This window comes from Saccostrea echinata, unplaced genomic scaffold, assembly GCF_033153115.1.
Source record: "Saccostrea echinata isolate AGI-Se365-2 ecotype Australia unplaced genomic scaffold, CSIRO_AGI_Sech_v1 ptg000023l, whole genome shotgun sequence".
NCBI lineage: Eukaryota > Metazoa > Mollusca > Bivalvia > Ostreida > Ostreidae > Saccostrea > Saccostrea echinata.
In genome coordinates this window covers 7,271,336-7,295,231 of record NW_026889772.1, presented here as the reverse complement: position 1 = coordinate 7,295,231, position 23,896 = coordinate 7,271,336, and the positions used below count along the sequence as shown (strand labels likewise).

Here is a 23,896-nt window from a genome sequence, read left to right as displayed (position 1 = left end):
CCAGAAATAGGATTTTACAGTGTGGTGCACAGGTTGTTATTTTAATTAATTAATTTATTTTTGCAAGTAAACTCTTTTTGGAGGTTGCCCCCTTTGAAAACCGTTGCCACGGCTTGAATTTAAGTGCCTGAGTTGTGACCTAGAACCCCCCTTTTTTTCTTAAAAAAAAAAAAAAACTGCTGGATTTGACCCTGTACTGGAACACTAGAGGGTCTCGAGTTATCTAAAGCGATGCTAGGTTATCGATTAACTTGATCAATTTTAAAAACACACAAAAAAGATTAATTTTGTGCATGTTTATTATTTTTTTTTTATCTCTGTCTCTTTTTAAATAACGGAATGGTCTTCTCAGCAAAACAACTTGTTTTTCCGAGCTCGCCAGAAGGTCTGAGGAGATGCGGTTGACATTCTCATCGCACGTGTGTAGACTATTTGGTCTTAAAAGCACAAGTGGTGTGTACTGTTTGCTATTGACGCTTAGACTGGTGACGGTATTTGCTACCGTATGTACACCAGTTTCATAATACATGTATGTGCAGTTTTTTTCGAGTGGAAATTGGATAAAATTAAAAGTTGAATATCTTGAATATGGGGTAACCCATATTTATTCTTGTAACAACGCCTGTTAATGCATCCATGGACGAGTTTATTGGTTACTCTGAAAGGTGGCACAGGTTAACCTTCAGTTAACATTTTCTACAATGATCTGCCTACTTGAGTAATTGTACTTTCATAGCAAAATTGTTAAATTTTATCCCCGATTGGCCAATAGTTTTGTCATTTAAAAAATCAGGCTATTTCGATACATACATGCATGCATCACCCATAACGGCTGGGACTTGACATCTATGCTAAATTTATACGGAGATTCTATCGATGATACATGTGTAGCACAGATCTGTAGTTCGCAGAATTTTGGGTTTTTGAAATGTTTCTCCCTGTTCCCCACCTTAAAAGCCTTTATCAAGCTATATTTGGAATGCTGTCTATCAAATTATTTTGCTAACCTTGATGCACAAAACTAATGACGGTAAACATGGTAAAGACTATCTAGTTGAACTAAGATTTTAATTAACATGTTCAAGCTGTTAAGCTATCTATATAAGTTCTTCCTACTTATTTGAAATGCTTGTGCCATAGAATTTAGTTATTATATAAGGATAATAATATGTATTAATCTTGGTTACGCCAAAGAAAACAAACATGTAAATACGATGTGCAGATTTTAGAGCGAGGTTTGCCAAATGATTGGCATATTCTAATTCGAAAAGGGCGAACTGTTCTAAGGGCAAGTTGTCTGAGAGGCGAACTCTCTAGCATTCTCGCGCATGCGTAGCCTGACGTAAGCCCATGGCATCCGGTTTAACCCCACTTATATATTTTCTGCGTGGACCTCAGGGTCCACGCAATAAAATGTTTGAAAAAATGATTTCTCAGCAAACATGGGGTGCTTTTGAAGCATCTGCATGTTTGCCTTAACAATACGTAAAATATTTAAGAGTAACATACCATATAAACATTTTTCATAAATTGTCTAGGTATAAATACCATCAAAGCTGACTGTCCAGACAACTGGATCAAGCATATTGGACAATGCTACTTATTTGTGGACCACACAACGTTAGACTGGAATGACACTTTTGTAAATTTTCTATTCTGATTTGTACGTAGAAAGTGAAAAGAAACAATGCAGTATTACATGTACTCAGGATTATAGAAAAAATATAGAACTTTTGTAAATTGTATTTTAAAAAAAATATAAAATAATAGTGCGTAACCTTTTATATCAAGACTGAAATTTGTTTACACTCATTAATTATTTCACTAATTGATAGTGAATTGATTAGAAATTCTATATATTTTAGAACTTCTGCAAAAATTTTGATTCTGAGCTTGCTGAAGTAGAGACGGCAATTGAAGAAAACTTTTTAGAGCAGCATGTGAGACAACTAGGAAAAGGAAGTAAGCTTTATCAATAAACACCATACACAGAATAATGATTGTTTCAGCTCAGCAGTGAACGTTATCCTTACTTTAAAAAAGTATTTATATATTTTTAAATTTCACTACGGATGGGTATATTTTTTTTACTTTTTGATTTTATATCATGACTGGTCCTCATTCATTTGTTTAATTTTTACAGTTGGATTCTGGCTTGGTGGGAGTGACATAATTTTAGAGGGAGAATGGATGTGGATGACAAGTAAGACACTTCTGAGTATGGCGTACACGGCCTGGAAGCCAGGAGAGCCTAATAATGAAGGAAACAACGAACATTGCTTGGAAATACAATGGAACAGTTTTCTTTGGAATGACACACCATGTGATCAACAACGTCATTTTATTTGTGAAAGAGCGTGAGTGCCTGAAAAGTTTGACCTCATTTGACTTTATCGTTTTTAGCTCACCTGAGCCGAAGGCTCAAGTGAGCTTTTCTGATCACATTTTGTCCTGCGTCCGTCTGTCTGTACACTTTTCACATTTTCGACTTCTTCTCAAGAACCACTGGGCCAATTTCAACCAAACTTGCCACAAAGTATCCTTGGGTGAAGGGAATTCAAGTTTGTTCATATGAAGGGCCATGCAATCTTTCAATGAGAGATAATTACAAATTAGTGAAAAATTAATAGCATCTTTTTAAAATCTTCTTCTCAAGAACCACTGGGCCAGGAAAGTTGAAATTCATGTGGAATCATCCTCAGGTTAGTGTAGATTCAATTTTGACCCCCTGGGGGTAGGAAGGGGCCACAATGGACGATCAAAGTTTTACATAGGAATAAATAGGAAAAAATCTTTAAAAATCTTCTTCTCAAGAACATCAAAGCCATGATTGGGCATATTGATATGGAATTTAGTCATGTTGGAAGCATCCTCAGTTAGAGTAGATTCAAGTTTGTTCAAATGATGACCCCCCAGGGTTATAAATTTGAATTGATGCCCATCTTGGGCATCTTGGGCATCAATTTTGAATGCCCATCTTGGTTTTTGAACTTGGAACAAATAATATAGTGCAAAATATCCTTAAAAAAAAGATCCATAGGCAGCAACACTCAGGAAAGTTCTTTCTCAGATTTTCAGAGGGTCTTTCTCTCCATATTTATGCATTTTTCCAACCCGAATTGCGCTCTAACCTAGCCTCGTTGACAATTTCCCTTTAGTTTTTGAAGGAAAACATCCCATTTATTTCTATTGTGGCCAGGCCCTAGCCTTTCCCCCATAACATATCTTGAACTCTCCCCCCCAGAATGTCTGATTTAAATCCTCGTAGTCTGCACTTGCAAATTGATTTGAACATTCATGAGTCTGCTATTTATCGAAAGAAAATTAACAATAAACTGTTTTGTAGTTTCTGTACAACAATAAGCACATGAAATATGACGTTTTTGAATGTGTATAAGCATATAAAAATTTGTATCCATAACATATTCGTTAAAATTTGATCCTGCACTGCTGTATGCTTGTACGTTTATAGAATTTTATTGCTAAGATTTGAGTCCCTCTTAAGGCCCCATCCTACCCCGGGCTCCATGATTTGAACGAATTTGAATTTGTACCTTGCTTGAAGTTTAATATGACTTATCATAACCCTGTAGTTCTTGAGAAGGTTTTTAAAAGAATTTTCATATATCCAATATACAAATTTAATCTTTTCTTGTAGCCTCACCTTAACCCTGGGTTCATGACTTAAGAAAAATTGAATATACTCTGCCTGAGGACGCTTACATATAAATATCCCTTAATATGACCCTGTTGTTCTTCTAAAAAGTTTTGAATGTTTTATTAGATATGTTTCTAGGTATACAAATCCTTATAAGTAGACCTGTCCTAATCAAGGGACCAATTTAAACAAACTGTTAGTATGCACTACCCCGGGATAATTAATACCACAAAGCATGGCCCTTTGGTGTTTTTTTCTAATTTATAATCGTATGTACAACTATCAACCCTTATTGAGACCACACAATTCCATGGGGTCCGTGATTTGAATAAATTTAAAATTGCAATAAGGCCATTCCATGTTTTTTCTCTGTTTAGCGTCCACTCATCTTTCAAAAACCTACCAACCTATTCGCAAAAAACACACAAACCAAAAAACAAAACAAAGACTTTATAGTCGTAAAAGTGACGTCATTCAAAAAGATTTGATTTGGTAAATCTATTTTCTTCGTTGAAAGATCTATTCTTCAGCAAAGCCGATATATTAAATGCTTAAAATTTTCCTAATATGACATATTGTAGACAAATATTTATAGTAATTGACAGAATTCAAAGATTTTGACCAGAATAACCGATTTCAGGACTCCTGATTCTGTTTGTTTTTTCTGATATGGGGTGTCAAAAACCAAGGCGCACGCGGGAGCTAAACATAGGGGAAAAAAACTTGGAATGGCCCAACTAAGGATGCTTGAAATTCATCGTAATTCCCCTGTTCTTGGAAAGAGAAATTATAACTTTTTTTTTCTTTTATGTGTTTATGCTAAATTTTGATCCTATTTTAGCCCGACCCTTGATAAGGGTCAATCATTAAAAAAGATTAATCTGCACTATATAAAAAATTTCCTTTCTTTTGGTTATTGATAAGAGTTTCAAATGCCTCATATATGTTAATATTTCTTAATTACCTTGCCTTCAAAGAAGGCGTGGCTATTTAACAACAGCTATTTTAAAAAAAATGAATCCCTTTACTCATGGATGCTGTGACAAGTTGGTGAAAAAATTTCTGGAGAAGGATTTGAAAAAAAGGAAAGTTTACAGATGACACAATAGTAAAGCTTATTTGAGCTTCTGGTGAAGATGAACTAAAATTATTAAGTTATCAAGTTTAAACTATTTTTGGTTATTTTGATTATTTGTGAAATAAAATACCATCATTTGGAATATTGCTCAAATGGCTAGTGATGAACCCTTTTTAGGTCACCTGGGTCACTCAGGTGACATATTGCTATCTGTTTTCGTCCGTCGTCGTGCGTCGTTCTTCGCACGTCGTGCGTTAACATTTGAACATTTTCAATTTCTTCTCTGAAATTACTGAACCAATTTCAACCAATTTTGATATGAAGCATCTGTGGGTAAAGGGGAACAAAAATTGTTAATTTCATGGTCTCTGCCCCCTTGAGGCCTGAGGGGTGGGGCCAAAACCATAAAAAAATATGCAATCTTCAAAAATCTTCTTCTTTACTCCTGAACATCAAACAGTCAAACTGTTTGCATGATTATATTAAGTATTGAGCCCTCTACCAAAATTGTGAAATTCATGGCCCCTGGGCTCAGGGTTCAGGCTCTAGGGTGGGGCTAAGTTGGATGTATGTTGAAAATGCATAATATATTAGAAGATCTTCTTCTTAACTCCTGGACTTCAAGGAGGTTAAATGTTTTTATGCTTATAATGAGCAAAGAGCTCTCTATAAAAATTGTGAAATGTATGGCCCCTGGGGTTGGGGTTCAGGTCCCAGGGTGGGGCAAACTTGGGTATATATTGAAAATATATTTTAAGAAACTATGGTCTTTTATTGCTATATTGTGATCATGCAGTTAAGCTGTTGGCATAATTACAATAAACAAAGAGCCCTTAACACTGTGGAATGCATGGCCCCTGGGTTTTAGGGTTCAGGCCCCAGGGAGAGGATATAAGTTGCACAATCAGTAGGGATGCATGTATGTTAAAAAGGACAATATTTATTTTGAACTTATATGTAAGAAATATTTATGTTACGTTTGATGTTTTTAATCAGTGTATTAAAGTTATTCACGCGAAAAAGATAACAAATGTAATCTTTAAAAAAAAAATTAAAAAAGTTTATCCGGGAATATGTTTGCTTGCCGTAGAAAATCCACGCATGCGCAATAACGAGCGTCTGATCGCAGAAGAAGAAGATCGTCTGAGACTGATAGACTATTTACCTTGACTTGAAGTGTTTTGAATATAGTTACGCTTTTTTTTTTTTTTAGGTCTAAGGCTTTGTATTACGAACGGTGGGTATAAGTATTTCGATTTTTAAAGTTACACAGTATGAAATATTACATGTGCTTTTGTGTAAATATATCGTGGCAATTATTAGATTAATTTCCGCTTTCTTCAAATGGCGCAGAAATGGGCTACGAATAAAATGCTGATTTGAACGTTGTTGTCTGAATTTTATATGCAATCATAAATGATTTGCACTGGTTGTTAAATACATGTATGCGTTTTTGCTTTTTTCTTTATTGTGTATGTCAAAATTATTCTCTGATTGGAAACGTGATGAAATAATCAGTTCGAATTATCTCTTACAGTAATGGAATCCGTGTGGTTTCGCCCCATTACCTATTCGCCCTGAGTGGATTCGCCCCACTTGGTTTTCTTTAACTTCAGTGTACATGATGTTCATGTTGTCATAATTCGTTTTTTAGTGGGTGTTTAGAATAACATATTAATGAGCACAATTAAAACAAAAAATGACAGATGATACAAGATAACTTTATATTCCAAAAATCATGAAAATAACAACATCTATGTTTATAAGTAAAATAAGTAAGTTTAGCTATATAAATTTTATTTCAACAATCTCCATCTTTTTTCTGAATTATTGAACGAAAATTTACTTTATGAGAAATGTAATGTAGTCAAATAAGGTGTAGTCACTGTGTAGATCGCTTTGGACAAATCAAAAACTTTCCCCACAGCACACACGCAAAAATCAAGTATAGAACATTAGCCATTTGTCATAAAGTATAGTTAGAATAATCTAACTGTGTCTCAGGACAGGCCCTCACAACAGTTAGAATGCCTCCCATATACCCGCAGTGTAGCAGAAAATTGCATAATCGCTCCGAAACGATTTTGGAGAAGATAAATAAAGTTGCATTGAAAATAACTATCAAATTAATAATTACAAACCTTTTTGAGACTTTGGATATCTTTCACCCAAAAATTTAATCTATATAATGGAAGAATTCAACACTTTTTCTTAACGTTTTTTACTCGTTTCAAATTTGCGCACCATGTTGACATTCGGAACTCTCTGGAATTTTTATAGTAAATGCACTGAGCTAGAGTTATCTCCTGTGTTTTCTTTGCAACATTGCAAATACACGGAAAGCATTTTTTTGTTAGTCTGAGTCCGTAGGGCATTTATCATTTTAACGATAGAATATTCTATCTAAACAAAGTACTAGAATCCACATGTGCAAAAATTTGACACCTTTCTTTACTAATTGCGAGATTAAATGGGACGAAACCACTCAAGGTGAAACCAATCTTTGCAAACGTAATCAAGGCAAACCCACCCGTTACCAAAGTAATGGTGTACGTTTACGTTGATTGGAATAGTGGGAGAGATCCTCTCTGTGAATTACGTCCTATATAGTGTGGAGGGAAATAGCTTCATATTAATGTGAGGAATAAGATGCTGTTTCAATTGATCACATGTTTTACTTTTAGTATTACCTAACGGGGGCTTTAAAACTTGCTCTGACAGAAGATGTCTTCTCTGTAAGTACAGCTCTGACACAGACAGTTTTAACAGCCCCGTTACAGGCCGCAGCTACAAAATACTAGGGAATTTGTCCTGTCAAACAGACAACTGCATTTATCTCATCAGTTGCAAAGTTTGCTCCAAACAGTATGTTGGTGAAACAGGAGATCTCCGCAGGAGGGTCAATAATCACCGTTCTACCATTAGGACCAAAAAACTCAATGAACCCGTTGGGAAACATTTCAACCTTGAAGGTCACAAATGGGAGGACATGACAGTAGTGGTTATTGACCATAATCCAAGATGGACAGACGCGCAGAGAAAAGGCAAGGAAAAGTTCTGGATGCACAGGCTGAAGTCATTCCGCCCTAATGGTATTAACAAACTTAATGACTTCACCAGGATGAACGTGAACTAGACCCAATCCCGGATTGTAACAAACAAGTTCATTCTCTCTATATAGTGTAAACTTTACCGTTAATTCGTATTAGTAATCCTGGAACAACCTACCCAAATATTTACAGCTCACATTTTTGTTTATTTCTTTTTTCCGATTTCCAAATTTATAATATATCCAAATTCATATTTCAAAATTGTCCTTATATATTATCTTTCTTTAATTTCTTTTTATCATGTAGAGTTACGCTATTTTGAGAGAATAAGACAATGTACGATTTACTGTTGGCCGTAATTAATTAGCGATAATTAATTCTTCAATTACACTTCACACTTCACCAGACTACACCCGATAGACCGGACGCAATTCATAGCGCTCCGGATTTCTTTGTTCACAACTGTTTATAAACTCCAAATTAAACATGTAACATTGTAAATATTTAGTGTTTGGTAGTTTAGTAGTAGTGCTAGTTGTTTTTGCTTCTCTATTTCCTTTGTTTTTATGACTTCTTAACTTTTTTCTTTGTCCTGAGGAAGGGACAGGTTGTCCCGAAAATTTGACAATTATTATTGTTCGTGTCGTTGGTCATTTTTAGTGCTTATATATATATATATATATATATATATATATATATATATATATATATATATATATATATATATATATATATATATATATATATATATATATATCTGTCTATCTATCTATCTATCTATCTATCTATCTATATATATATATATATATATATATATATATATCCACACATGCAAAAATTTATACAATGTATACATATATTTGCCATATCCATGTTTGAATTGATTTAACTAGGGTCTACTTAAAAGAAAAAGTTTTTTTTTGTTCGTTTTTTTAATCAGTAATTCATTATATTGGCATACTTGTATTTATCAAATCATTTATGCATGCACTGGGTGACTAGCTTAATACATGTGCGTAACTATGTTTTTCAGCAGTCTTCTTTAAATTTGAAGGCACGAAATTAATTCAGACACTCTCAATGCAGTTGAGCAAATTATGCCAATAAGTATTCTTGAGTAGGTAGAAACTCTCACCAAAGTTGCTTTCACTGAAAATGTGTGAGATGAAAGTACTGGTACTAACAGCCACTGGAATATTCTGGTAAACAGAATCATTTTAATGATATAAATTTATTTAAAAATCCTGTATAAAAAGAGATAGATTATCATTGACAGTGTTTGTTTGTTGGATTAATTATACCCCCCGCTCCGAAGGAGATGGGGGTTTATTGTTTTACCCTTGTGTGTCTGTCTGTCTGTCCGTAACAAATTTTTGTCACAGTTTTGTCAGCAACTACTCATCGTAGATGCGTGAAATTTTAGCACACTCTTTGTTTAGGCATGCCATATGGGGGGATTCATTTTTGTACAAATCCAAGGTTAACTTCCTATTTATCCATGCGTCTGTCCGTACCATACATAACAAATTTTCATGGCAGTCTTCTCAGCAACTACTTATTGCAGATGCTTGAAATTTTAACACACTCTTTATTTAGGCATGCCACATGGTGGGATTCATTTTTGTACGAATCCGTAGTCAACTTCCTGTTTATCCTTGGGTCTGTCCGTACCATACACATCAAATTTTCATGGTAGTTTTCTCAGCAACCACTCATTGCAGATGCTTTAAATTTTAACACACTCTTTGTTTAGGCATGCCATATGGTGGGATTCATTTTTATACGAATCCATAGTTAACTTCCTATTTATCCTTGGGTCTGCCCGTACCATACACAACAAATTTTCATGGTAGTTTTCTCAGCAACCACTCATTACAGATGCTTGAAATTTTAACGCACTCTTTGTTTAGGCATGCCATATGATGGGATTCATTTTTGTACGAATCCGTAGTCAACTTCCTTTTTATCCGTGCGTCTGTCCTTACCATACAAAACAAATTTTCGTCGCATTCTTCTCAGCAACTACTCCTTGCAGATGCTTGAAATTTTAACACACTCTTTGTATATGGTGGGATTCATTTATGTATGAATCCAATTTCAACTTCCTGTTTATCCGTGCGTCCGACCGTACTATACATAACAAGTTTTCGTCGCAGTTTTCTCAGCAACTACTCATTGTAGATGCATGAAATTTTTTCATACTCTTTGTTGAGGCATGCCATATGATGGGATTCACAAATCTGTACAAATCTGATGTCAACTTCCTGTTCATCCTTGTGTCTGTCCGTAACTGTACTTGGGTTTATTCACATCAGAGTGTATATTCACATCAGAGCGGGGGTATTACTAGTGAGCATTGGCTCACAGACTTCTTGTTCAGAATTGTTTTAAATATATTAGTAAACCCATATATAATTTGGACCCTGGTATTAAGCCCCAAGCTATAAGTTTTATATTTCATGTGTAATTTTTGTGCTCCTGTAAATAGCTTTCATTTTTTTGTGACAATGCCTTTATTTGGGTACAAACATTTTCGACCTTGTGACCTTGACATTGGTGTTCGACCTTCTATTGAGAACCTTAATCCAAACTTTAACCTTGGTCATAACTTCTGAATGGTTGGTGCTAGGGCTTGCATATTTCCCATGTGTATTCCTTGTGACAAGACCTTTCACTTTTGACCACAAGAATTGACAGTTATAGCATAGTGATTTTCATTCCCGTGGCTTTAAAATTTATTGTGAACTTAACAGATATAATGAATTTTTATAATAAAGGAAAACTTTGTTATAAGCATGTTTTACTGAACATTGAAGATTTAATTAATATGGAGTCGTGTGCCTGGATTTGCCTTTGATTGGCTTTCATAATCATTTATTGGTATATCTTATATGTATACTTATATATATACTTTCAAACACACGACGTGCGAAGGACGGAGAAACAATACCCTTTGTTCACACGTACAATCCGAGAAATAAAAACATCAATTCAATCGTTTATGAATTAAATAGTTTACTAAGAGAGGATGAACAAACGAAAACTATATACAAAAACTGTCGTTTTATCAGCAGTAAACGTCAACCCAAAAACCTTAAGAGAATACTTTGTTCCTCCGAATTCGCTGACCATATTTATACAGTGTCAAAGTGTACGGATCCTCGATGCGGCACATGTGACTACATTACAGAAGGGACGAGTTATAATTTTAACGGGAGTGAATTTAAAGTTAATGCCAACATGTCATGTGATACGAAAGATGTCATATACGCCATCACATGTCCTGGATGCAAAGAATATTATATTGGTGAAACTGGCAACACTCTCCGTGTTCGTGTACGTGTACATAAGCAACACATCAGTACACCTGAATATAGACAAATCCAGCTAAGTGCACACCTGGAAACTTGTGGAAAAAAACGATTTAACATTTTCCCTTTTTATAAATTCAGATGTGCCAGTGATATCCAGAGACGGGAAAAAGAAAAACATTTTATTTGTATTCTAAGTATTCGAAAGCCAAAACTTATAAACTACCTATGATTTTCCCGAACTTTTTCATCATCATTGCAGTATTTTATCTATGATGTCACAATATAGACATTAAACGTTCCGCTTAGTTTAACGTCATAATCATTGTTACTATGTTACCGTTGTGTATACATTTTTGTAATGTAAAGCTTCTGAAGATTTTTAATGAAAGCGCTAAAGCTTTACGGAGGATTCTTGTGTTTTCTTTTTATATTTGTTTAATATATATATATATATATATATATATATATATATATATATATATATATATATATATATATATATATATATATATATATATATATATATATGCACATTCTTTGAAAAGTTATTGGCCTATTCTTTTTACAGTAAAATTCGCATGGAGACTTAGACATCTGTTTGTTAAACACTGTAATGGCCACTATTACAATTAGTATTAGTTGCTTTTGGAAGCAAAAGACAAATTTATTTACTACTTTTTTTTTTTTTTTTTTTTTTTTTTTTTTTTTTTTTTTTTGGTCACAAGGAACTTTGGAGTGGGTTGAGTTTGAAGTTCATAATTATTGAACAAAACTTCTAAACCCAGCATTCAAATATTAATACATGTTTCAGTGTAATCTTGTAGATATATTCCAATTGCCTAAGTTTTAAAGTTTCTTTGCCAATGCAGTTTAAGAACAACTTGCATGTCATGGTTCAATATACTGTAAATGTATTATATTTAGTATGTACAATATTTGGAGGATTTTTTTCAGCAAGTTAGTCTAGATTTTCTAGATTTGAATTAGTACATTCTTTTTGCAAAATTTTACCATACTTTAACCTTGGTCATAACTTTGATAGGTTCATGCCAGAGCTTTCATACTTCACATGTGTATTTCTTGTGATAGGTCCTTTCCTTGTTTACAAATATTTTTGACCTCTTGACCTTGGAGTTTGACCCACTTCACAAAAATTTAACCTTGGCCATAACTTTTAAATGCTTTGGATTTATATTATACATGTGTATTCCTTGTGACAAGAACTTTCTTTGGGTACCAACAATATTGACCCTTTGACCTTGACCTTGGAGTTTGACCCACTTTTGAAAAACATTATCCTTGGTCATAACTTTTGAACAGTTAGTTCTAGAGCTTTAATGTTTCACATGTGTTTTCTTTTTAAAAAGACCTTCCTTTGGGTACCAACAATTTTCACTTCCTATTTGACCTACTTTTGAAAAATTTCAACCTTGGCCATAACTTTTAAATGGTTTGTGCTAGGGCTTTAATATTTTACTGGTGTATTCCTTTTGACAAGTCTTTCCCTTGGGTACCAACAATGTTGACATTGACCTTTGAGTTTGACATACTTTTGAAAACATTAACCTTGGCCATAACTTTTGAACGATTGGTGCTAGGGCTTTCAAGTTTTTGTGAAAAGACTTTCCCTTGGGTACAAACTGTTTTGACCTTGATCTTTGAGTATGACCTTTCTTTTGAAAAAACTTCATGGTCCTAACTTTTAAATGGTTTGTGTTAGGGATTTTATATTTCAGTGGTGTATTCCTTGTGACAAACCCTTCTATTTTGATCCTTTGACCTTGACCCTGGAGTTTGACCCACTCTTGAAAAACTTTAACCTTGGTTTTAATTTTTGAATGGTTGGTACTAGGGCTTTCATATTTCACATGTATTCTTTGACAAGACCTTCCCTTGGGTACCAACAATTTTGATCTGTTTACCTTTACTTTGGGACTTTTTGGATGTACACTACTAGATTATTAGTTTAATGTGGGACTTTGCCTTACTTAAAACACAACATGTTGAGGTGAGCTTTGTAACTCTGATTACCTATGTTCAGTATTAAATCTTCAACTGCAAAGGCCCACCTAAGACCCAGGGTTATATAGGTTATTTTAGGGAGATGTATTATTGAAAATAAAGTAAGTAAATATAACTTCAAGGAATACTGATTGAATTAATAGAAGTTGTATGTGTTTTGCAGAAACCTGTGATGCCACGTAAAAGGAACTGGCGCATTGCATTGGCGAAGATGGGGAACCAGAGTCATGCCAGCAATGACGATAGACTCGTGGATACTAGCCACGTAAAAAATAGTACAAAGGACCCAACGATTGACGTAACAGTTGACAGACCTTTGAAACTCGTGGACACTAGCCACGTAAAAAATAGTACTAAAGACTGGGGGGATATTGCCTCCTTAAAAAGAGTACAAGATTTGCCTTCGGGCGCCAGTAACATTGCAGGTACCATATTCACATATTTCATTGATATTATCATTCTACACATTATATCAAAAGATCTAGTCTGAGCAGACCTGCGCTCGGTAATTTCCAATCAAAATACCGACGTAAAATACGCTATTTTCTCTCAAAATCATTGCAATTTGGAATTTACTTCATTTTATTGACGTCATATCTAACTAATGATGTCATAGTTGATAAAAATACTTAATGCTTTAAAGTCTGCAAATATCCACCTGGTTTAGAACATAATTAAAGACTTCTCCATCAAAGTTTTATTTTGGGGGCAGATACTGGCCACTACAGAATATAGTCCTTTGCCTTCCGGCACTATGAACTCTGCAAATTTGCCTTCGGGCACTATGAACTCTGCAAATATGTCTTCTGAATCTCTGAACTGTGATAGTTTACCTTTAAGGACAATAATTTCAAACACATTTTCCTGTTGCCCTGAACAGTCCACATGTATGTCTTTCATGGAGAAAAATTTGTCTGCGACAAGATTATTTGGGACAATTAATCAAGCAAGTAATTTATTTCCAGATTTTTCTAGAGGAGTTCAGTGCACATGTAATGCTTTGATGTCTATCATTTTGCAAAATGCATCCACTTCAGCAGAACTTGATGAGGTGCTCTTTGCCGGGGATTATTTATTTAGAGTCAGAATTGCAGAATTACAGTCGACTGTTCATTTTGTTTCAAAAATGCTACAATTTCAAGAACTTCCCAAGTTTGTTGATGTGCATGAAAACGAGTATGAAATATGCTATTTTAAACAGATCTATGGAACAGTGACTCATATCGATTGGGATCAGTCACATCAAAGTAATAATTTGAAGGAAGGCATTGAGCTACTCTTTACAGGGATTAATTATAGTTGGAGGAATTTGTTCTGCAAAATGTGTGGATGAGCTTCAAGTACATTAACACTCAAAGACCTGCAAGAAAGGTGGTAAATCTGTATGCAGATTTGGATTTCCATTGCCACCATTGCCAAAAACCATGCTTCTTGAACCCTTGGATGTTGATATTGAGCATTATAGAAAGATATATTCTGATATTCAGAAGAAAATGAATGATTACAAAGATGGTTGCAGTTAAGACTATGATTCCTTTTCGGAGACTATTGTAGAAATGTACGAGGATGAGTATATAAAATGTATTAGATCATCTTTGAAAGGTCCCAAAATGTTTCTCAAGAGAGATCCATCTGAAATGAGAGTGAATTACTATAATTCATCTGTGCTAAAGGCTTGGAATGCGAACTTGGATATTCAGTTTGTACTTGATCCTTATGCCTGTGCCACATACATTGTTGCTTACATCAGCAAATCTCAAAGAGGAATAAGTGCAATGCTTGATAAGGCATCTCAAGAAGCTGCAGAGGGAAATATGGATCTTAAGCGTCAAGTTCGACATATTGGAAACAAGTTCTTAAACTTTGTTGAGGTCAGTGCACAAGAGGTAAGTTACTTGATTCTGCAGATGCCACTTACACAAGCCAGTAGAGAAGTGGTTTTTATAAATACCTCACCACCTTAAGACAGAGTTTTCTTAACGTCAGGATGAATTGAATGAGTTACCAAAAGACTCCACTGACATTAAGGCAGATGGTATGATACAGAGATATGCAAGAAGACCAAAACAACTAGAAAATTGGTGTTTAGCTGATGTTGTTTCTGAATTGGAAGTCACTTTCCCAAAACAAATGGACAAAGATGTACAAGAGGAAGTGAATGATGATAACCCAGCAGAAAATTCTCAAGAAACTTTTTTACTGATCAGGACGTTATAGTTATTTAAAAAATGGGATTAAGATCAGAAGACGAAAAAGCAAACGCGTTATTAGATACGTAGGTTACAGCCAAAAAACAAATTCTGAACAGTGTTACAGCGAAAGAATTCTTTTTCTGCCTTGGAGAAATGAGAATACTGACCTGCTTGGTGGTTTTCAAACTTACGAACAGCACTACAGGCAAAAAGCATGTATAATACAAGTGAAGCAAAAGTAGTATGAGCATTTTGTGGATGAATTAGAACAACCTCGACTTCAAGCTGAAGAAGATCTTGATAATATGGAGACAGTAGCACCAAATACAGAACATGCTGAGGCAGAAGATGCAGAGATAAGTTCTGAACCATCGCAGGAATTTGTTCATTATGATCCTGATACAGTTCAGCACAGAGATTTTGATATTGGTCCGGAACTGGGCTTGTCCTCAAAAGTATCTGAAACAGAAATGAGTGCTGTCCGCATTCCTGATCAGCAGTATTATAAACTTTTGCAATCTCTGAATACAAAGCAGAGAGAATTCTACAATCACGTAACAAACTGGATTCAAATCGAAGATGAACCATTATATGCTTTTCTTACTGGTGGAGCAGGTGCAGGAAAATCGGTGGTTATTGATGCCATTTTTCAAACATTACACAGAATACTGTACTCAAAAGAAGGTGAAAACACTGATGATATTAGAATATTACTTTGTGCTCACACTGGCAAAGCTGCATACAACATCAAAGGGACTACTATAGCATCAGCATTTCACAGAAAAATGTATCAAACTCAGCAGCACATGAGTGCAGATGAATTGAACTCATTTAGGACAAAGTACCGTAATTTGTCAGTTGTGATAATAGATGAAATTTCAATGGTAGGAAATAATATGCTGACATTTATAAATGATAGACTTCAACAACTTACTGGTAGAAAACAGGATTTTGGGGGTATTAGTATCATAGCTGTAGGTGATTTGTATCAGTTGCCACCTGTTGCAGACAAGTGGATTTTCAAAGATCTTTCTAATCCTGGTCAGAGTTTAGCAAAAAATTTGTGGCATGAACATTTTTATATGCATGAACTAACTGAAATTATGAGACAAAAGGATGACCTCAGATTTGCAGAAATGTTAAATAGACTTCGTGAAAACAAGATGACAGATGAAGACAAAGAACTCATTTCTCAACGTTTCATCAGGCAAGACTCTCAAGTCTATCCTAAGGAGGCACCTCATCTGTTTATTGAGAACAAGTTTGTTGATTGTTTTAATAACAGTCTAATAGAAAACCTTTCAACAAATAACGTACAAGTAAGAGCAGACACAGATGTGTTATCACAGACAAAACTTTCTGCGTCAGTGAAATTAAAACTAGTTCAAAACTTGCCTGAAAACCCTGCATCTACTGGACAATTAAGAACTAATTTGGTTATTGCTGTAGATATGCTCTATGACATATCAGTAAATCTTGTTGTTACAGATGGATTGACAAATGGTGCATCATGTGTTGTGAAATACATTGAATATAAAGAATCACAATTAAGACCTGCCATAGTTTGGGTTCTGTTTGCTGACTCAAGTATAGGTATTTCAAGAAGACATCAATACAGCCATTTGATCAGCACAAATGTTAATGCTACATGGACTCCCATATTTGAAGCTAAAAGAACATTTGTATATAACAGGAAGACCTATGAGAGAGTTCAATTTCCACTCCAACCATCTGCTGGAAAAACAATCCACAAAGCACAAGGAGCAACTCTTTCAAAGGCAGTAATCAGCTGAGCACAGACAATGCAGCGCAAAATTCCTCATATACGTTATGTTGCACTCTCAAGGGTAAGGTCACTTGATGGCCTGTTCATTCTTGATTTCAATGAAAAAAGTCTTTCAAAAGATGAAAATGTTGATAAAGAGATGGAAAGATTGAGGAAAAATAGATTGCAGCTCTCATACACACCACTTTACTCGGTATGTAAAGATGTCAAATTTTTGTTCAACAATGCAAGATCTCTACACAAACACTTCTTTGATATAAAATCAGAACTAAGTGTTTTGGCTGCAGATGTAATTGGTATAGCTGAATCTTGGCTTTGTGAATTAGATTCTGATGAAGACTTTACTTTGGAGGGTTTTACAATGTTCAGGAATGATGCAAGTTCTTCCCAGAGCAGACCACACCGTGGTATTGGCTTATATCTCTGAGAAATCAATTACAGTGTGTGTCATACAACTCTTTCACTTCCAAATCTGTTGAATTTTCCATCATTTCTATTATCTCATCCAATACTCCAATGCACTGTGTAGTTTTATATAAGCAACCTTCTTGTACTCTTCAACTTTTTTACGATACCCTGAAGAACAGGTTGCTCCAATTTGTTAACAAAGATGAAAAAACTGTGATAATGGGAGATTTTAATTTGGATTTAAGTACTGGTCAATATGCACATTTCCTGAACTTTATGAAAGAAAAATTTGGTTGTCTGCAAATTATAAACAAGGTAACCACAAAGAATAAGACACAGTTAGACCTAATATTTACCAGCTTTACTGATATACAAACAGATGTTCTTCAGGCATATTGGTCTGACCATAATATGATTTATTGTGCTGCAGATGTGACTTAAGCAAGCTATTCTAATGACAGAACTGCATTTTAATTACATTGTACAGTATTGTAAAACCCTCTCAAGCAAAACAAAGGCAGTATGTAAATATTTAGTTTCCAATGGAAGCTAAATATTTACAAACTGCCAAGAGTGGTTGGACAAAACAAGGGTTGCCACTCATCAACTACCTTATTTGTCCCAATAACTTCCAGTTTGTTTCATTTATAATAAATGTTTAATCACATAGATCTGCTTATTGGAAAGTTATTGGGACAAAAAAAGATTAAGAGTTATAATTCCCATGAGATGAAATTATTTAGTTTATTTATGATCACTTTGTACTGTCTATTTTTTTTTATCTATTTTTTTTTTTATATAATTATTATATTGTTTATCCACAATTTAAACTTTGTGTTACATATTCGATATAGGAGATAAATTCATACCTGGCAGATTGTAAATTTACATGTTAACAGTTCTGTAAAAATCAGATTAAATCAACTATAAGTGGAATGTTGTATAGCTATGTTTTTGTATTAGAATGATATTTAATATTTGAAAATGTCCTTGCACTGGTATATGTCTGCAAGATTTGATTAATTGATAAATTATTTCTTTATAGCATATATGTTTTCTGTTGTGGTCATGCCTCCATGGTGACATGCATGATCTATTAAGTCTGGATGAAATATACAATCAAATAGCATTTCTTTCAATAAGTTTTACTTTGTTAATTTTTATTTTTCACAAAATATATTTTTGTGTATTTAATGTACTACATGTATCTGTTTTGGTAATAGCATGTACAGTATAACAACCAATATTTCATCTCATGGGCATTTAAATTGGCATCGATTTTGGGGGGAAAATTCTAATCTTACGTGCTGATATATTGAATTTAAGAATTAGAAAGCATTCTTGTGCTATACACATGTATATTAGTTATTATACAATTATTGATTAGCTATACAATTATCATGATATCTATAACTATCTACTTTCATTGCAAACTTTGTAACTCAATGTCACAAGTGACTTAATCTCTACAAAGACATTGTAAACATGCAGAGTACTTTTCTCCCTGAAAATGAACACTAGCCCCAGTGGACATCTAAAACTATTAAATGAACATTTGTTTCTGAAAAGACTCAACTCCTAGCTCTGTTACTTATAAAAATTTTAAATCAAAAATTTGTTCTGGAAAGACTAGTTCCTTGTGTTACATGTAAAACTGTTATCTGTATTCTGTTGTACATAGTCATATTTAAGAATTCATTTGTTATTTTAGTTTATTAAGTTTTACTTATTGTTAATACTGAAATGTTCCTCAATTCCACATGGGCAATTTTGAATTTTCTAATTGTGATATGGGCAATTTTGAATTTTCTTAATTGTGATATATGTATAGTACCACATTCACCCTAAGAAGCATCCATGTTTCTTTAAGTACACATTCATTGTACATGAAAGCATTTACTTATTAAGTAAATTGTAGATCAGGGTTTAAGCCCTACATTGTTTTTTTTTTAATTTTGCCAAAAATAATATGTAATTAAAAAATTTTATTGACAAATATTACCAAATTTATCTTATACTTTATACTCATTATACATTTTCAAGCTCTATTAAGCCTTCGTTAATGTAAACCTACAGCTTTTTAATACATTGTTGATTTAAAAAAAGGGCAAATATTGTAAAAATCCACAATTTTGTTCAATTTTCATCAGCCAAATGTCTTTGTTGGAGCATGCAGATACAATATCATTGTTTGATTACAGTAAAACACGCTTTTAGCGAACATGATTATAATGAATAGTGAAGTGATTTTCATTCCCTATGACCTTAAAATATATTGGAAAATTAACGGATATAAAGAATGACGCTTATAACGAAAGAAAATCGTCCATTCCTGGCACTTCGTTATAAACGTGTTTTACTGTATATGTAAAATATGAAGTGAAAATCTTGATAATTGTATGTTTTAAACTTAAGTCAGAATTAGTTTATTATCTTAAAGTTTTATTGTAGAGAATTAATACATAAATTAAATGTTATTGAAAAAAATTTCCCTTTCATGATAATAGTAATTTTTCAAGTGTCAGTTCATAGTAAATATTCTTTTTATGTGTAACTGAAATTTTGACTTGAGTCTAATTCTGTTTCATGATCTGGAAACCTGCATGGTCTTCGTATCTCATTATATGAAAAACGTTTAATCTTTCTTTTCGCTTTCGGTATGAAAGGTTAAAGAAGTTCTCAAAATACTGAATACTGCCGTTTCTTTGAAATATATAAAAATATGAGTTTCCATTGCACAAATATTAAATTTAAATTACTAAATCACGCATACTCTATATATATAGTATTTAATGATATAGGAAATTTTTATACAATTTTTTTGTTTTGTTTTATTTTTGCATTGCTTCGAAATGCTATTGCCAGAGCAAGATGATTTAAACAATGTACTAAATTTCATATATTTTTCTTGTCATGTAGCATTTGTCTGCTCAATACCCTTTTGATAATATATTTTGAAAAGGTTAGGATAACTCAATGGTTGAATTTTTTACTACATGTGCAGATGTCCAAAAACAAATGTATTACTACTAAATATGCTAAGGGGACCAATGTGCATGTTCATGCCCCAGACCTTACTATCAATAATGGACTCAAATTTGTTTTTTTAAAAGTTATCAAATTAAGATTTCATAAAATCTATTTAATGTTGTGAGTGTCTGAAATTACCTACGACATGAAGCATACACTTTTTGAAGGTAAGTAGTGTGGAAAGAAGGGGTCAATGGCCAGCCCGTAAAGGGAGGTAAACCTTGCTTCTTTCAGATGGTAATTTATAAATAAAAGTGAAAAATGCTTCGTACATTGATGGTAAAATTTCAGACAGTTGCATGACCAATCAAGTACTTTTAGCATTAAAAACTGAACAAAATAATTAAAATCATACGATTCAATGAAATATATAACACATTGCTTTTGGACACAACTAATGAATGCAGTGGTAGTCAATATCACTTGATGATAAGTCAATTATTTAAGCAATATTCTCTTTTAAATGAAATGCACTAATATATATTGTATGATTCTAGATTAAGATGTTTTTTATTATGAACTGTTGATATGATCAAGAACTTGCATTGATTATAATTATAAACATCTATATACATGTAGTTCATTATATCCTGAATGAATGTAAACCTCAATAAATCTGATATAATTTGTTGTGTATGTGTCAAGTTTTATTACAGTAAGGTTTCCAGGAATAAGAAAGGAAAGGATTAATTTACAGTATATCACGGATCACATATCACAGTTTATTTTTAAAAGTATGCATATTTAAATTGCATCAACCACTAAAAGATAAACTTATAAGCTGTTCAAAACATATGAAAACTAAAAATTGCAAACGTTTATCACTACAAAAAAATATTAAATCTTTAGTGGGACTGTATAAGTTTACAATTCTTAAAAGTTGCTTAGTACAGGACTCTTTTAACTTGCACAAGCTGACTGTTACTATAGCCATTTTATTAACTATGATACTAAAGGTTATTGGGGGGAGGGGTCCCACACCTTATAACTGCAAATGTATTATAACTTGCATACCAAAAAGGAGCATTCAGATAAGAGTAAGTGATCTTTATTTTACCAATTGTCATACATATTAATGCCCTGTGTAGAAATTTTAAATTCATTCATTGATGACATGGCAATGGTTCAAAATTATTACAGGAAAGAAGAAGTGACCCATGTATTTCATGACCCCATAGTGATTGTAGGTTTTAGAGATGCAAATCTATTCCTTAAAACATTTTACCTTTATTCAGTTGAAAGTCGCTACAGGATACTCAGGTGACCTACAAGGCCCATGGGCCTCTTGTTTGTGAGAATACTCGAAAGTATCAACAATTCAATTTGAAATTCTTGGGGACAATTATACATTATTGAGGAACGTGTTGAAAAATGATTCAAAATATTATTTCCGCAGATCTCATCCCGGGGGTGATGTAATCGGCTGATTGGTTTCAACACCAATAATCAAAATGTTCATTGTAACCGTTAAGTATAAAGAATAAATTTTTTCAAAGTATTGTTTTTGAATGGCAATTATTTCATTACTTTCAAAAGTTTGAAAATGTGCCGTAAATGCAGGAATCGATCATGCATGGCTTTGTTGAGAAGCCAGTACTCTAACTATTGATCTTTCCTTTCCGAGTTTCTTTACATGTGGTAATCCAATTCTTTCTACGGAGGAAATTCTCCAAAATCTTGTGTCTGTTTTGAATATTTTTAATATTCCCAACAATCAAAATGAATTTGAAATATCATGCCTATATGGGATTCCTAAACTTCATAAAAATCCTTACAAAGATACATATCAGATTCTAGTAAAGTTCTACCAAGCCTCTTTCTTTACTACTCACTAAAATATTTACAGCAGTGAAGGAGAAACTTCGTGAGTATTGTACAACAATATATTCAGAAGTGGTGTTAATCAGATGTGGATACTAAAAAAAAACTCTAATGAACATTTAGAAAATTTGAAATCACAAAATTGTATCAAAATTAATAACATTAAAACGCGCGACTTTTCAACACTTTATACAACCATTCCCCACGATAGATAAAGTCAAGGCTTTTTGACATCATAGACAGCTGGGTTTTTTTTTTCAAAAAAAAAAAAAGAAACTCATAATTTACTTTTTTACCTTTTCATTGATCATTTACAAAATTATTTTGTTAAAAACATTCTGATTGTACACACAAGTACTCTGAAGTTAATATTAAAGAGATGCTTGAGTTTCTGTTTGACAATATCTATGTAGTTTTTCGAAATCAGGTCTTCCAACATTCTGTCGGAATTCCCATGGGTACCAATTGCCCCCCCCCCTTTCGATTATAAGACCTATTTTTGTATTCATATGAAGCAGAATTTATTCAAAAACTTCTACATGAGAAGAAGAAAACACTTGCTGAGGCCTTCAACTCGACATTTCGATATATCGACGACGTATTATCAATTAACAATAGTGACTTTCATTCACAACAAGTTGAAACAAGGATATCAACAGCCTCGTTTAAAGTCATCATTTCGCAAGTTCTATGGTCGATACAATGACCTTGTCAGCAAATACAATCTATCATGAAGTCGAATGCTGACTGACGTTTTTTATACTAATTGTTGGGCCATTATTCAAACACTGAATTGTCTACGGATTTTCTCGTTTTCCCGTCATAAAATGAGCACACGGTGGGTGTGACTGGTCGACAGGGGATGCTTACTCCTTCATGGCACCTGATCCCACCTCTGATGTTTTGGAGGTCCGTGTTTGCTCTGCTACCGATGTGTATAGTTTCAATGGACTTTTGAGCTTGATTACTGTTTGTTATCTCAATATTTCATGTGCCTATTGTTGTACAGAAACTACAAAACAGTTTATTGTTAAATAGAATACCATCCAATTATAATTTTTGTCTTAGTGCAAATTCTATATAGAATTTTGATTTTGGCAAAGCTATTTTGTTAAAATGCCCGTAGAAAGCTCAAATAACCTCTTTTGACCAAGGCAAAGAATCCGCTACGTACACTTTTTGAAAATTTAATATGTATCAGATGTTGATAAGGAAGATAAGCTTCGTAGTTGAATAAATATATTCAAAAAATATACGATGCAAGAAAATAGTCTAGCTAATAAAAATATAATTGGCAATGTCTATTTTTCCTTGCAAGCATGCAAGCATCCTTGTTTCCATGTCCACATTCGAAGCTGTTCTTGTACCTGGTTGGTTTTGATTGATTGATTGTATGTTGTTTTAAGTCCCATTCAAGAATTTTTCATTCTTATAGAGACGTCACCATATACCGTTGAAGGGCTTCAAATTTTGACCTTTACTCGGCACTCAGGGCCATTCAGCAGTGAGGGATCTTTATTGTGCCAGCGTTTTCCGT

At 33.6% G+C, this 23,896-nt stretch overlaps 2 protein-coding genes across 2 annotated transcripts in view; one reads left to right on the top strand and one right to left on the bottom strand.

Annotated features, from left to right (window-relative positions):
- LOC133191138 (proliferation-associated protein 2G4-like) overlaps positions 1–23,896 on the bottom strand; it is a 146,659-nt gene that overhangs the window by 34,202 nt on the left and 88,561 nt on the right. The window lies entirely within an intron of this gene.
- LOC133191638 (perlucin-like) lies at positions 1,012–22,000 on the top strand. The gene is made up of 5 exons (XM_061327384.1): positions 1,012–1,039; positions 1,539–1,642; positions 1,866–1,962; positions 2,144–2,357; positions 21,935–22,000. Exons 1-5 carry the CDS (start codon positions 1,012–1,014, stop codon positions 21,963–21,965), a joined length of 474 nt encoding a protein of 157 aa, XP_061183368.1. The 3' UTR covers positions 21,966–22,000.

Bases quoted from the DNA above. Each gene is read 5' to 3' on its own strand.
- LOC133191638 (XM_061327384.1), top strand. From the start codon at position 1,012: ATGCACAAAACTAATGACGGTAAACATG. The intron at 1,040-1,538 runs GTAAAGACTATC...TAAATTGTCTAG, and splicing joins AACTAATGACGGTAAACATG to GTATAAATACCATCAAAGCT. The intron at 1,963-2,143 runs GTAAGCTTTATC...TAATTTTTACAG, and splicing joins GAGACAACTAGGAAAAGGAA to TTGGATTCTGGCTTGGTGGG.